Source organism: Sus scrofa, chromosome 8, assembly GCF_054392235.1.
Source record: "Sus scrofa isolate SSC_HxYL_T2T_F1_AM1 chromosome 8, Sscrofa_HxYL_maternal_Yorkshire_Landrace_v2.0, whole genome shotgun sequence".
NCBI lineage: Eukaryota > Metazoa > Chordata > Mammalia > Artiodactyla > Suidae > Sus > Sus scrofa.
The window spans coordinates 132,556,011-132,573,290 of record NC_139390.1 but is presented as its reverse complement, the minus strand read 5'-3'; the positions used below and the strand labels follow the sequence as shown (position 1 = coordinate 132,573,290).

Here is a 17,280-nt window from a genome sequence, read left to right as displayed (position 1 = left end):
TGCATTCTGAAAGAGGATGAAGTTAGACCTGCATGAATAGAATAGAATAAATAGAAAAGTAAAATATTTAAAGCCAAAAACTCTGTTAAAATATGATTTCTGACTAAAGTAAATTATATTATCTTTGAGTCCACTCAGAATCCCACAGTGATTTATGAATTTATGTGAATGATTTAAAATGCACTCGAAGATATATTTACATAGTTTTAGCTTAAAAAATTCTGAAGGTGAAAAAAAGAGAAACAAGAAATTCTTTAACCATAGATATTGAAATAAAGGTAAACTAATTTAAATTGTATGAAATTAGACCAATAGAAAAGAATAGAAAACTCGGGTGGGGGGGTGTTTGAGAGAGAGGTAATGTATGAATTAAGCATATGTTGAGAGAATAATTTCAAATAAGGAGAGAAATTATACATTCTCCAGGACAATACTGAGGTAGTAGACTAATTAGAGAGGGAAAGTAGTTAAGTTCACATCACTTTGACTCTAGAGACAACCTGCCGAGGTTGGAATCTTGGATCTTAGCTGGATGATCTTTTAGACAAGACAAGACAAGGCTTTATCTGTGTCTCAGTTTTCTTATCTATAAAATAAAAACAATAATAGTATTTACTTCAAAATGTTTGAAAAGGCTAATTGAATTAAACATTGAAAAGTATTTAGCTCATAGTAAGTGCTATGTAAATGTAAATAGTAGTGGCTGTAGTTATAGTAGTAACGAAATATCTTTGGTACTTGTATTAATTGGAGTGTTAGTTGCCTTATGGTGTACTAAGCTATAATCAGATTAATACCATTCTTAATATTACTCAGCCATAAAAAAGAATGAAATTCTGCCATTTGCAGCAACATGGATGGACTTAGAGAATGTGATGCTTAGTGAAGTAAATCAGACAGAGAAAAACAAATACTCTATGATAGCATTTCTATGTAGAATCTAAAAAGCAAAGTGAATATATATAGCAAAACAGAAGCAAACTCAGGCATAGAAAATAAACCAGTGATTACCAGTGGGGAGAGGGAAGGACAAGATGAGATTTAGGATTAAAAGATACAAAGTACTATGTATAAAATAGATAAGCAACAAGGGTGTATTACACATCACAGGGAATTATAGCCATTATTTTGTAATAACTTTTAATGGAGTATAATCTATAAAAAGAATCACTGTGCTGTATTCTTGAAATTAGTATAATATTGTAAGTCAACTGTACTTGAACTAAAAAATTAATACCATTCTTTGAATGAGCTTGCACGTACTCTGCATAGAAGTTTAAAAACGTAAAAGCATCAAGAGAGTTACAGCAGTAGTCATCTTATTAGAATTTAAATGTTTTATTTATAATTTTTTGTTCTTTAAAATTTTTCTAGAATTTTGAAGTATGATCCTAACTTCAGTATAAAAGTTACTTTAACAGCAATTTCATTGGTTCTATCTGGAGATTTATTCATTTCCAGTGGTATATTTAAAAAGTAGTGGATATTATGCTATGTGTTTATAGTTGAAACTGAAATATTAATCTGACAGTGACATATTAAAACATAGCCATGTTTCAAAGAAATACATAAAATATTGGCATTGAGAAAATTAATAATTTGTGATTAATTTGACAATTTGATTATTTTTCTTTTCTCTAGTACTTATGCTTTTGATTTCTCCTATGGACAGTAATAACTCTCATATTCCATTTACTTAGAAAGGACCGTTGAAACTTTTTAAAGTTTTTAGACTTAAAAAAGTCTTTAGCACAAAGATGTTTATCTTTCCATATTAGTGAAAAGAGAATGATCATAATATAAGGTCTCCTCAATCAATAATTTTTAGAATTAAAATTTCTAAGTTGGAAAGGCTCTTCTTACATTATCAATTTAGTTCATGGATTGCACAGATGAGTAATCAAAAATGATCAATGTTTGGCTGTTTGGCCGAAGTCGGGTTATATGTCAATAACTGACGATGTAAGAGTTGAATACATGCTCCCTTTCTTCTTCCCTCATACCTTTCCTTCCTTCCATCCTCCCTCCCTCCCTCCCCTTCCCTTCCTTTCTTCCTCTTTAGCATTTCTTCGGTGCTTACTTTCTACCAAGCAAGCCTGAAATTTTTACACTAAAACATTATTTCAAGACCAAAGAATATAAAAGAATATTTAAGAAAACTGTCAAGAAAATTTAAGAATCTCTAAGTACATTCTTGTGAAGAACAGGAGAAAAAAAAATGTATGGTTTAAAGTTGACTAGACAGAGATAGATCTATTGCTTGTTAAATGTGTGCTGAAACTTTTCTATAACTGTTTTTCTTCAACTTTGTGCAAAAAAATCTTTAAGAAGAAGTGATAAAGGGAAAATACTATAAGGAATTGAAGCTCATGGTAGGCCTTTGCTTTTTTTTTCTTTTTAGGGCCATACTTACAGCGTATGGAAGTTCCCCGGCTAGGGGTTGAATCTGAGCTGCGGCTGCTGGCCTACACCACAGCCATAGCAACACCAGATCCAAACCACATCTGTGACCTGCCCTCAGCTCAGGGCAACACCAGATGCTTAACCCACTGAGCGAGGCCAGGGATCAAACTTGTGTCCTCAGGGATACTAGTTGGGTTTGTTACTGCTTAGCCACAGTGGGAACTCCAGTAGGCACTTTTAATGAGTTCAAATTTCCAAGTCCAAATGAATGTTATTCTAGGGGAATAAATGCATTTCCTGAGGTGATATATGAGTTACTATAGATAGTACATACAAAACATGAAAAAGAGGGTTGTTATATAGATGGAGATTGGCATATTCAAAATTGGAAAATTTATTCTGACAGAGCGATGAGTTTGATTTCATTCTCTGATAAAATTATGGAATAGATTATTAATCACATGTGTTTTAGGTGTTTAAAAAAGTAAACAGTTCATTTTCTTTTTTGATGGCATTAGCTATTCATAAGAATATGAATATCTGATTACTCATGTATTTTGTGTTCAATAAGACCTTTTGCAAAATGCTTTTAATATATAGAGAAACTTGGCTGGATGACAGAATAGTAAAGATTCTTGTAGGTGATTTAAAAACCATAGGTAGAGGGTTAACTAATGAGCTATTGTCAAAGGGGAACACTTTGAACTTGCCCATTTACTCTTAATCAATATTTTACCAGTCATGTGGATGAGGAATTAAAGGCCTGTGCAAATTTCAAAATGGTGCAAAGCTAGCAGAAAAAGTTGATAGACTGGTTGATAGTAAAATTCAAAATATTTCAGATAGATATGATGGTCAGAAGAACCAAAGAGTGAAGTTGATGAAAAACAAATATAACATCCAATATTTTGCCTCAAAACCAACTGCTTAGGTCTTGTGAGGACTTCCAGATTGATAATGTTTTATTTTAAAATATTTTAAAAAATATATCAGATCCTGAGTTTATTATATGTCAGTGTTGTAATTCACCTGGTAAAAATGACTCAGGCTCCAATTTCATTTTTTAAAAAAAACTATATTCTCCATATCATTTAAGAAGCATTGATGGATTAGACTATATTCACAGAAGAATGACCTGTATTTTGAGAGATACGAAAATCGTATCTTGAGAAGAGTGATTGAAAGCAAATGTTTTTTTTTAATTTTGAAATAACATTTCTGAGTAGGGAATAAGGCAGTGTTCTTCAAGTATTTGAAAGATTGTCATAGGGCAGATCTACTTAGATTTATAGTGTGATATATCAGTTACAAAACTTACATACTCAATAGGGGATACAGGGAAGCGTATATCACTTCATACTAACATCAGGGTTTTATATTAATTAGAATATCTCAAATGTAAATTGTTCATCCTGGCAATTGGACTTGATATTATATTAAGTAAAATCTGTGGAGCATGCAACATGACACTAGGTATATAGTAGGTATTAAATATATGCGTAACTATTAGCATTATCAACATAATGTCAGCATTATGGTTCAAGCACAAGTTAGATGATTATTTGTTACATATGATGATCTTTTTCAAGTTCAGGAAACACTGGAAGAGGACTGATTTGAGTTGAATACCTCTAGTGTGATCTTGGACATGTAAAATGTAGGTGTTTTTGAGACGTCTAATGGAACTATCCGTTATGGAACTGCATAAATCAGTCTAGACGGCAGACCTCAGCTCTCTCTATAGAAAAATAAATTTGTACATTTGTAAATCATGTGTGTAGATGGGAGTCAGTGGAGGTAATGGATGTGAGTGGGAATACCTAGGCAGAGGCTTTTGGCTCACGTCCAGACGATCGCCAATACCATCCTGGAAAGGAACAGAGAAAGAGACTGATAGCATGACATGAAATCCAAGGAAAAGAATGTGTATGGTGGGGAGAACTATCATCACTGTCAGATATTTCAAGAAGCTGAAACAGATGAGCACCTAATTATATCCATCTTGATTGACTAGTGTGAATCAATAAGAAGTATTGTGTCCATTGTGTAGTAGATTATTCAATAATACGGATACGAAAGAGTCTTCCCAGAGAGACTGGGAAGTGTGGAAATAGAGACAAATCTTTAGGGAAAACTGACCATGAAAAGGTTAGCAATGAGATCCTGCTGCGTAGCACTGGGAACTATGTCTAGTCACTTATGATGGAGCATGATAATGTGCGAAAATAGAATGTGTACATGTATGTGTAACTGGGTCCCCACCAGGCTGTACAGTAGAAAAAAAAATCGTATTGGGGAAATAACTATTTAAAAAATAATAAATAAATAAATAAATAAATAAATAAATAAATAAATAAAATAAACAGAGAAAGGGTAGTTATGGCTAGTCAGAGGTCATAGTAGAAGGAAAGGCTTTTCTCTTTTTTTTATTTTAATGAGAAAAAGGTAAAGAATCTTTTCATAGGGTATCTTCAGTTGATAGGATGATGTTGAATACTTAAGAGAAGTTTAAGGACCTGAAATGGAGGGAAGTGGTTGAGAAATTTACTGATGGCAGGTTGGCATTAGATGGGAGGACAGCTGCTCTATTGCAAATAGAAGTTAAATAGGCGGAATGTGGGATACAGGTTGAGATGTAGAAATAAGTGTGAATTTTAACTTATTATTGTGTTTTCTATAAAAATAGCAATGGATATTTCTGTGTTCTCTACAAAAATAGCAATGGATATCATCTGAGAAATAAGGGGAGTGAGAAAATGAAATGTTTTATGAAGCTAAGCATATGAAAAGTGAGTTGACATACGTATACACACATACAGAGACAAATCATAGAAAGAGTGAGGCAGGAGGGAAGGCACTTCCTTAGGAAGGTGTATACAAATCTCAGAGACAGGAAAATATGTGTGTGTGGGTATGTGTTGTGTGTATGTGTAAATGCATTTATGCAGTTTGAAAAAGCCCATTAAGTGATTCTAATATGTTCACAGAGAGACAGGAAATTTCTTCTTGGAAACAGAATAGCCAAGTGTGGAAAGTAGACCAGAAGTTAGGAAGTTCTCCATAGAACTAAGACAAGCCATTATTATATTTAATAAATATTTTATGTAGCACAGGGAACTCTACCCAATATTCTGTGATAATCTATATGGAAAAAGAATTTGTAAAAGAATGGATGTATGTATATGTATAACTGAATCAATTTGTTCTACAACAACAGACATTGTCACAACATTGTAAATCAATTATACTTCAATAAAACTTTAAAAAATGAAAAAATAAATATTTTAGCACATATGAAATAATAAGCTCCTTTTTTCCAAAATAAAATAATACAAACACAATATTCCCTAGATATTTTCATTACATTATAGAAATTCACTGTGATACATACAATAAATATTATTAAAATTGGTATAGTGACTATTCCAATTCATAATCATTTAAATGTAAGACATTTAATTATCTATTATAAAAATATTTATGAACATTTACAAATATTCAGTCAACATGTCAGCAAATTCCTCCTTAGGTGGAATTTTCTGACTTTAGTTGAGTCATAAAATGCTTTGGGTCACTACTACATCAATTTATAAGTTACTGATCCACTGTACTTTAATATCCTGAAAAAGGAAATGCACTTTCTGAGAGCCTAATTGAATTTTGAGGAGTTATTATTCACCATTAACATTGAGATAAATGAGTCAGCTAACAATAGTCATACTAATCATCGTTATATTCATTTCACAAATAAATAAATTGAAGCTCAAAATAGATAGGACTAGAGAGCTAAAGATACAGGTTGAATTTTCATTCTGAAAAGATCCAATTCCTAGCAACTAAGCTATACAAAGTAAATATATGAACATGAAAGCAATAATTATTTCTCTGAATATTCATTTCCATATAGTGTTGCTAAGCTTAATACCTCTGAGTTGATAATCCTAAACTCATAGGCCTTATGCTAATATAGCCTTGTTGCAATGTAAATAGTACATTAAGAAAAGCAAAATTTCAGACTCTTTTAAGGTAAAAATTGCCCTAAAATCAGGTATCCTAATTGCCTACAATATGAGTCATTTGGAAAATGAGTGATTTCTCACAATATGGTAAAGTGGTTATGAGCACAGGCTTTGGAGTCAGAAAAAAACATTGCTTTAATATCTGGCTTCTAAACTTCTTAACTGTGAGAACTAAATCAATTACTTAAACTCTCGAAGTTTTAGCTTCTTTATCTATGACATGTAGTGGGAAACATAATTCATACCTCATTCTAAGGATTAAGTGAGAAAAGTTATTTAAAAACACTAAGCCTAGCAACAAATATGTATGGATGGGTTCACACACACACACACACACACACACACACACACACACAGCTCAACTGTAGCTAGACTTTTTGAGGCCATTATTACTTCAGAGACTAGATACCTGAATTGGTTTAGCATTCCACCAGGCATGTTACCTTTCATATCTTTTATTCTTCCAAAAGCAATAAAACCAGTTTTTATATTCTTTCATAGGACTATTTAGAAAGAGAAAATAATAATGAAAATGTTCAACAATTTATTATTGTTTCTGTTTGTCTGGAAGGAGCTTCCTACAGCTTTAGTCACAGCCTCAAATCATTATTTCAAACAAGATGCATCTTTCAAATTTTAATATGTTTTCGGGAGTTCCCATCGTGGCTCAGTGGAAACAAATCCATCTAGTATCCATGAGGACATGGGTTTGATCCCTGACCTTGCTCAGTGGGTTAAGGATCCGGCGTTGCTGTGAGCTGTGGTGTAGGTTGCAGATATGGCTCGAATCCCCTGTTGCTGTGGCCTTGGTGTAGACAGGCAGCTATACCTCCAATTAGACCCCTAGCCTGGGAACTTCCATATGCTGCAGGTGCAGCCCTAAAAAGACATAAATAAATAAGTTTTCACAAAGAATTTAAATGCCAAGTAATTTTCTCTGTTCTCACTGAAGTTCTGCTCTGTGCTTTATATATGTAAAATAGCATTTGCAGGGTTTTTGATTGCCAACACTAAGGATCTAAGGAGACACACACTGAGAATAATGGTTATCACTCCAAGAAGAATTACCTGTTTCCCTAATCTTTAACTGTTCATTAAAATGTTTCTGAGATTTAAAAAATAAAAGTACGATAGATACACCCAACATATGATGTAACTTAGGGCTATGAAAGTTCTAATAAACTCTTAATATATTTAGAGCCCAATAACATAAATTTTGATGCAGAGAAATCTAAATGAAGGATGAAATGCCATGTTGAATTTTTAAAATAACTAACCCAATAATTTATAAGTTAAGAACATATTGAATATCTTGAGAACCTTTTCTCAAAAGTAATTCCTTAAAATAAATTTTACCTTTGCACTGTGTTAGTGATGGTTTGATAAAATGACCCAAGGAAAGAAGACAATTTCCTTCAGATAGTGTCCACGTCTGAAATATTCTTCACTGATTTCACATGCACTGATAATATGAACAAGGTAATTTGTCTAACTCTGGTGGGCCAAGTTTTGCAGTAGGAAATGCAAAATTCACAAGTAGCTCTCTTTTCTAAGAAGTCTCTGCAGTGTTTTTCAGTGTGTGTAAAAAGGCTTAAGATGTTGCTGAGATATCATTTTGTTTCCTCAAGACAAGGTAGAGTGCCACAAATCAGGTTGTTTTCCAGAATGTTAATGTATTTCTTTCTCTTTCACTTTCTCAGAGAGCCGACATAGGGATTTCTGCTTTAACCATTACCCCAGACCGTGAGAATGTGGTGGACTTTACAACACGTTACATGGACTACTCAGTGGGGGTCCTACTTCGAAGGGCTGAGAAGACAGTGGATATGTTTGCCTGTCTTGCACCATTTGATCTCTCTCTATGGGCTTGCATTGCTGGCACAGTCCTTCTCGTGGGTCTTCTGGTCTACCTCCTGAATTGGCTTAATCCTCCACGCTTACAAATGGGATCAATGACGTCTACTACTCTCTACAACTCCATGTGGTTTGTGTATGGATCCTTTGTACAGCAAGGTAAGGAGCAAAATGTGTTTAAGTATAAAAATGACATGCAATGCTTTATATGCTGAGAATTTAGTTTAAAAAGTTTCTGTATTTTGCCATCACTCAGTGTTCTAAAAGGTCTTCACAGCAATCTCAGAAAAGAATATTCCTAGTCTTTCCTGATGGACCTCAAACAGCAGATTTCCAGCAAAAAAAAAAAAAAAAAAAAAAAAAAAAAGGTTTGGTTTCTTTTGATGTTAAGTTCAATTTCACCAACAAAGCCAAAAATGAATGTCAGAGGTAAGGTTCACAAGAAATTCAAGATAAGGTTTTTCCTTCCTAAGCTCTAACATCCTGAGAAATAGCCTTACTGGAATGAAAATACTTACAACCAAAGCAGATTCTGTTTAATTATTTACAGATGTAGGAGATGTTGAAAAGTGCTCTTTGTTGAGAGACATTATTTCACACATTAGAAATATTCATTGGCAGTAAAAAGACTTTAAGATTCTAATAAGAAATTTTGTCTTTCACTTTAGTATATAGCCTTTGCCAATGACTTAACTTACAATTTCATTATATTCTAAAGACTGTCACTCTTGTTCAATATTCTATCTGCCTTACTCTCTCTTTAAACTTGTCTAGTTAATTCTTTGACTCTCACTGTTTCAGAATAGAATAATACTTACTGAACCCCTTATTGGAGGCTACTGCCATCACAGAAAATGAAATAAATCATATGTAAGAGATTTATAGTTTCTTAAAACTTACCACATGTATTGGGAAGGTGAAATATGCATGTCACAATGGAAACACATGATGATTTTGCCTTAACATTTATACTCTCAATGACATCATACTTTTTGTTCACACTTGATATTGGATCTTCCATTAAATTTCATTCTTTCTGGTCTCATTTGACTAATCATAAAGTTTGTCTAGACTTTTCATCTCTACTTTCTCACTTAAAACATACCCCTTAAACCTACATAATAATGCTTTTTTCCACCTGTACCTTTCTGCATCAAGGGCTCTGATAAAAGTTATATTTTATCACAGATATTTTTTGGTCCATTCATTAACCACCCATCTAGTAAGTATTTAATCTACACTATTTATTTAAGGTCTTTTCTAGGCACTGATTATACAATTTATACTATAGAAATATTCTGATTATAGTGTGGAGAAAATTGAAAAAGAACAATATGGCAAAGGAGACATATTATGAGAGTATTATAATAACTAAGTAGAGGTTTACTGTGGCTCACACAAAGGTAAGATGGCACTGAGAATCAAGAGAAGGGTATTTATTGATGAATTAGAATCAATAGAACTTAATAAATTATTTAGTAGTCGGGAATTTGTACTAAAGAAGAAGGAGGTTTTATACCAGGTCTCTGGATTGGGAAATTATGCGTATTGGATGTTGACATCACTTTCTGAATTAAAAAAAAAAAAGAGGAGCCAATATGATGCAGAAGTGATGCATTCATTTTGATACATTAGAGTTTGAGGTATCTGTGAAATATCCAAGGGCATATTTCTGATGCTTGCTAGTGGTTTGATACACCTATCAGAAGCAGAGAAGAAACATCTTGGCTAAACATGTAAATATTTAGGAAATATTGGCATGTAGGGAGTAATTAAAGCCATAGGAGTGAATAAGATCATACAGAGTAGTTACTCTCAACTGAATATTCCTGATTGAGGACCACAAATGGCCTAGGAGAGAGCCTTAAGGAAAGGAATGGGTAGAGGAGATTTCAATGGTATCTTTGCCCATGATATCTAAAGTCTCGGCTAGACAACTCAAAATCAAGAGGCTGAACTCATCTGAAGGCTTCTTCATTTCACTCACATGTTAATGGTTAATGCTGGTTGAGAGATGGTGGCCTCAGTTTTCCTCTGTGGTGTTTTTCCATAAGATAGTTTGGCTTTCCAATAATATGATGCTTGATTTCTCCATAGAGAGCATCCCCAAAATAAAGAAAAGAGTCAATGAAACAGAAGAGTTTTGTAGTCCAGGTTGGAGATGTCAAATTTATACCATGGTGTGAGCTTCTCTTGCAAGCAGCACCCTGGATGTGCCACCTCATGGCTTTGTTATGAGAATTAAAATGGTTTAAAAAGTGAAGTTCTTAGATACAATAACTTGTATGTGTCACGTAAGTGTTTACTAAATAAATGAAAACCAAAAATAAATTAGATTGCAGATAGGCACATGAAAAATGATAACAAGGCAAATTATTTTAGATTATTGGCAAGATGGTGGTTGAAATACTGTTCTAAGATACATGGAGAAATTAAAAAAATGGAAGGATCAGTGGTGAGAATATAGCAGAAAGTACTATATTAGTCACTTATGATGGAGCATGATAATGTGAGAAAAAGGAATGTATACATGTATGTGTGACTGGGTCACCCTGCTGTACAGTAGAAAATTGACAGAGCACTAAACCCTATAATGGAAAAATAAAAATCATTATTTAAAAAAAAAAGAAAGTAATAGGAGCTCCCGCCATGGCTCAGCGGTAACAAACTCAGTACTAGTATCCATGAGGACGTGAGTTTGATCCCTGGCTTCGCTCAGTAGGTTCAAGACCCAGCATTGCTATGAGCTATGATGTAGGTCACAGATGTGACTCAGGTCCCACAGTACTATGGCTCTGGTGTAGGCCAGCAGCTACAGCTCCTCTTGGACCCCTACCCTGGGAACTTCCCTATGCCAAAGGTGTGGCCCTAAAAAAAATAAAAAAGCAAAACAAAACAGAAGGAAGTAATAGAGTAGTGGGTAGTGGTAGAGAGGGAGTTCTTTTTTTTTTTATAATTTTTTTATTTTCCCACTGTACAGCAAGGGGATCAGATTATCCTTACATGTATACATTACAATTACATTTTTCCCCCACCTTTTGTTCTGTTGCAACATGAGTATCTAGACAAAGTTCTCAATGCTATTCAGCAGGATCTCCTTGTAAATCTATTTTAAGTTGTGTAATGAGGCCAAAGAACAGTGGAAACATCAGTGTGAGTTTAAAATTTGTGCTTACAAATGAGACCCTTGAGCCTAAAGTTTTTGGAAGGGAACAGTGGAGAGAGGACAAATTATAGGTAAGTAGATGTGGATTCCTGAACAGCTGATAAGGAACTTCACAGCTGATCAACTGAGAGCCCAGAGGATTAGATGAACCATCTAGAATGATGGTTGATTTGGATTGGAGAGGAAGAGAATAAGCCATGTGCCAAAATTATCAATAAATGAGGAGAGATAACCAGGATATTGATAGATATGAGCATTGACTGGAATTAGAAGATGGTATAGCTAGCTGTAATTAACCTCTGTTTTTATCTTTCTTCTTCCCATTTTATCCCATTTTTCTGTGCGTGCTTTCAAAACTACCAATATTCAGATGACTTCCAAATCTCTATCCCTCATCCTTGAATTTTAGCTTTACATATCCAGCTGCTCACCAGACTACTCTCTGGATGAACCAGAGGTACCACAAATGCCAGCATGCCAATAATTGAATTTACTTTATACATCTCATATTCTCTATTCTAGCTGAAGCATTACCAACCACTCAGGCAAACATGTTAGCAATTTGGAAAACAGTTTCGATATCCTTTTCTTCTATCCTTATATACAACCATAATCAAGTCCTGTGAATTTTACCTCCTAATCATTTCTAGGCATGCTCTTCTTACCTAGATCGTCACCTAGATTTAGGCCTTCCTCATTTCTTATCTGAACCACAAGAATCTCATAGCAGGGATTTCTTTTTCAGTTGTGTCTCTTGTAAATATAAGCTCCACATACTTGCATTTACACCCCAGTTATTACTATCATGGAGAGCTAACCACATAATTCATATTCTTCAACTATTTCCTTGGCTCCCCAGTGCCCACAGTTTAAAAGTTATTTAGAATGTGAACAGTATTCCACCATCTGGCTCCTGTCCAGTGCTTGATTCTCATCTCCTGTAACTCATGCCTCACATTTAATTGTCCAGTTACTCCGAATAGTTTTTGTTCCCTAAACACAAGACAAAACTGTGTCATGCCTCTGCCTTTGCTTCAACTCTTTTCAATTCCTGAAATGCCTTTATTACCACCTGTGTAATCTCTACTCCCCCTCTCTGCTTTCGTATGACAAATTCTTGTACATCTTCTAATTCTTGCTTTGATCTCCCGTCTTTCAGGAAATCCTTGCTAGGATTAGGGACCATCTTCTACGGTCTAAAAGATATGTTTATCATAGTATTTATCAACTATAATGTAATTACCTTTTTTTTTTTATTTGTCCCTACCTAAGTCCTTTGAACACAAGATAACATCTTATTTATCTTTGTCTAGGGTCAGTCTCTTGCATATATTGGGCATTTAACAAATGCATGCTGATAACTAAATAAATAAATGCTATATATTTAACAAATCAAGCATTGAGTTAATAACAATAATGTATTTATTAGATTATAATCTGTTTCCCAATGACCTTAAACTCACTTAAACAAAATAGGAAGTTATTGGAAACATCTCCACTGGTGAATTTTTTTAGGTAGCTAAAATGAAATACATAAAGTTTCCCATTGGTTGAAGGCTTGTTTTTGAGAATTTGACAAGCTTACACATTGGCTTTCTAAATTCTGTCTCCAGGTGGCCAAATCTCAGCAAGTTTTGGAGAACACCCAAAAGAAAAAGATAAATAAAATTATCCATATGGTTAGCATGCTTTTCTAGTTCAGTAAACAAGCTACGGATATCAAAAGTTATAAATATGTTAAGCACTTTTCTATCTCAGCTGCTCCCTTAAATAAATTGTACAGCTTGTAGGTTGATTGTACATTTATACAAATTCATAATGATGAATCATGCTGAAATGCATATAATTAACTACCTCATCTTGAAATGCTGCTATTCTTCCCCTTGCTAACAATGAAAAGGTGAATTCATTAAAAGATATTGAGAGCATCTTTATGCTTTGATTAAAAATAAATCAAGAAAAGGCTCACCAACCTTATGAAAAAAAGAATCAATCAGTGACGGTGTCCATGCATAGGCAATGAAGTTGAAATTAGTGGTAATTTGCAATAAAAATATAGTCTTTTAAGCAGAAGTACAGCAACTATTTCAAAATTATAGTCTTTATTGAGCCACTACACCAGATTGAGGAATAAAGAGGCATTTCATGTATTATCAGATAGACATTTGAAAAAAAGAGCTCAGGGACAGCTGAAAACAGAAAAATGTTAAATATATGTGAGTTGTTTACTAATCCTGATTTCTTAAAAAATTCTGTAACTTCAAAGCATGCCAGAAAAACAGCTCAGGGAATCCAACTGTGCAAAAGCAGTATGGTCCATTATAGAGATAAACTTAGTACATCTGTTTGGCTAGAACATTAGAGCTTGTGAATTAGGCAGTTTAATGCATGAATGAGAGACCAATTTGATGCAAGTTTTGTTGCCATTTTATATCCTCCCTTATCTCTATGCCTACATATATCTCTCTGCAATCAACATACTTTAAAAAATTGGGGCTTGATTTTTGAAGATCCCTTTATTGAGTATATGGTCAGTGACTCTTAATTTCATATGGGTCATGAAGGGCCACTGTGATTTGTTCACACGTGTGATTGTATGTAATCTGTTTGCTGTTTACTTGCACAGGGAAATTTCAGAGTTTACCTCAGATGGTTTTTGTCTATTCTATGAATTATAAATATTTATAGTCATGTTAAATGTTTGAGGCTATCACATAGGCTTATTTACCAGCGAGCATTACGTGCCAGGAACACGGAGAGCAAAAGAGAAAAAAGGAATTAACAATATTAACTGGCTTAATAAATATTCCTTGGAGAGACTATTTGCCACGTGCAACCTAGATATTTTGAATATGATCATAAATAAGATACAGTTCTTGCAGGAATGTTCAACACCATGTTCCTGGACCATAGCCAAATGGGAACCAAATAAACAACTTTTGATGAGAGGAGCAGACAGAATTATTGAACGGATTAAAGGAGGAAAGTTCCTTTGATAACTTTCTTAGGGGTCAAATAGTCCCAGAGAGGCTGGTGATGAATAGAAAGAGGGCCTTTAAGAAATGGTAGAAGATAACTTGATGGCCGCTGCACAAGAGTTAATATGAGAGGCAACCCACTGGCTTTGAGATCCCAGGACAACTTTGGAGGAAAATGAAGAGCTGTTCCCACTACCAGATGGATTACACTATTCCAGAGAATCACGACTTTCTTTTTTCCCCACAAAAAGAAGGGTCAGACATTCTTCTCTATCAAATTAGACAACAGAAGAGACTGCTGATGAGAAAGTGTCTCCGTAAAACTTTAAAAAGAAGAATAACTCAAAAAGACATCCATTTTAATAGTACAAATATCAAATACATGAAATTTGCCCATGTCCTAGTCACAAGACCCCAAAGGATTCAAGCCTTGAAATGCAATAGCTAAAGCCATTTCTGTGTAACGTTATCTGATACTTCACATTCAATTTGAATATAACAAAAATGATATTGGCCAGCTCTGCTGTTTACTGACCCTAATGAACACAGAGAAAATGAGAGTAATTCCCAGTGACAGGTTAACTGGGCTGTGGAGACAAGTGTTTTTCTATATTCTGTTCTTGCAGATATGAACTCGAAAAGGCTCTCTGTAATTTTTATTTAGGTTCAAACGACATCTCTGTTGTTGCTAATTATGATTGACAGTCCTTAGCAAACAGAGCGCCGAGCACTCTGGGTGCTGTCACATCTACTTGCGAATTTGCCCATGCTGATTTAAAACCTGACAAGGTGCTCATTTTCTTTCTTTTTATCACCAGAATTCTCCAACAATAAAGAAAAAGTTGAACTTCCCTACTTTCAGAGACTATTTAAATTCTGTCGTTACAAGTGTTGGGAGTGAGTAATTTGTGTGGCCAGAAAACAATGTGGTGATGCTAAGATATAAAGCTATTGTTTACATTCCCAATGAACTGTAATGATTTCCCCAGTAATTATTCCATGAACCATATGCATACAATAGCTCCTGGGTTTCATTTATTTTAATATCAATTCGTCATGATTACAGCCAGAAAATCTTTTCTGATGCTAAACTAGGCTTTTGAAGAGTTAAAAGTAATTAAGGAACATGAGACACAATTCAGATTTCTGTTTATAAAATGCTTATAAAACAAGCACTGGTATAAAACAACATTTTCTCGACTACTTCAGACTACTTATAAGTACATACCATAATTAAAAGCATTATTTTAGTATTTAAGAAAACAAAGGGGTGGTTTCCAAGAGACATTTTTATAAAATGAAATGGTGATCTTAAGATTTTTCTGAGTTGGTTTTCCTTCTTTTCCAAAGTGCTATAAGAAAATATATTCTTAAAAATCTAAATTGAAATGGTAAAAAAGCAGGAGTCATAGATACTTTAAAATAGCATTGACATCTTAGTAGTTCTCGGGGTTCTCAGAGCACCGTATTACAATACCCCTCAGGTTGAGTAGTAAGATTAGGAACAGGGATGTACAGTGTGGGGAAGGAATATAGTCAACAATCGTGTAACATTTTGTGTGGTGACAGATAGCAACTAGACTTATTATGGTGATCATTTTATCATGTAAATATCAAATCGCTGTGTTGTATACCAGGAGCTAACACAGTGCTGTAGGTCAATGATACTTCAAAAACGAACAGCAAAAAACCAATCCGACAAACTCATGTAAAAAGAGATCAGATTGTGATTGCCAGAGATGAGGGGATGGAGGGAGATGGAATTGGATGAGAGTAGATAAAAGGTACAAACGTCTAGTTATAAATAAGTACTGGGGATATTACGTACAACATGATAAATATAATTAACACTGCTGAATGTTATATGAAAGTTAGGAGAGTAAATTCTAAGAGTTCCATCACAAGGAAAAAAAATGTTTTTAATTTTGTGTCTGTACAAAATGATGCGTATTCACTAAACCTATTGTGATATGCATGTTTTGATGTATATAAGTCAAATCATTATGCTGTACGCCTTAAACTTGTACAGTGCTGAATGTCAGTTATATCCAAATAAAACTGAAAGAAAAATAAATAAATAAATGAATACATACATACATGTGAGCTGGGGGTCTGGGGAGTATAGGAAGAGACATTACTGAAGATAAATTTATTCTTAAGGTGACTTCGAATTAATCAAAGTTAAAGCACTGGGATCAAAAGACTACACGTGGTAGTAGAGACCATTGGTTTAGAATATAAATTTGGAAATCCAATTTTTGTTTGACCTGAATCCATTTTCCCCTTCACCTGTGAATATGCAGTTAGAACTCTCATAATGCTGGTTGTATTTCTAAAAGTATGGAAAACTTCCCACAGATTTTAAAAAAGAAATCATGTTTTGAAAATTAAGACTCTTAGCGCTTATCCTCGCTCCAAGATGCATACTTCATAAGCCAACTATGATGCTGAATTTAGGATTCCTGCCTCCAGTTTACAGAACTGGTAGGTAATAAGGTCCTATGATACTTTTGTTCAATACCCTTCAATATGTCACAGGCTCTAGTTGAATTTTTCATAATTATAAGGCAGAGAAACTCCAATGTTTTATAAAAATGTAAATTCACATCAAGTATCTCATAATATATATCAGTGTTTATTGTTTGTAAATGACATTTCTTGATGGCAGTTGTTCTTTTTTGCATCAAGGTGTAACAAAAGACAAATGCATGATCCATACTTCCGCACTATAGACAAAGGAAATTGCTCTTTGACTTGTGAGTGACCAAACTTTGTAGTCTCTTTATATATTTATAGTGATGTCTCTCAGACTCTAAATTAACATTCCATTTGGGACAGCTACACAGTTTATTCTGCCTCC

At 34.1% G+C, this 17,280-nt stretch overlaps 1 protein-coding gene across 7 annotated transcripts in view; it reads left to right on the top strand.

Annotated features, from left to right (window-relative positions):
- The window catches only part of GRID2 (glutamate ionotropic receptor delta type subunit 2), a 1,344,144-nt gene that overhangs the window by 1,020,592 nt on the left and 306,272 nt on the right, over positions 1 to 17,280 (top strand). For all 7 annotated transcript variants that reach the window (XM_084973393.1, XM_084973394.1, XM_084973395.1 and 4 more), the window contains one exon: positions 8,123 to 8,435. In XM_084973393.1, coding sequence (XP_084829519.1) covers positions 8,123 to 8,435 — 313 coding nt within the window. The remainder of the gene's footprint in view (positions 1 to 8,122; positions 8,436 to 17,280) is intronic.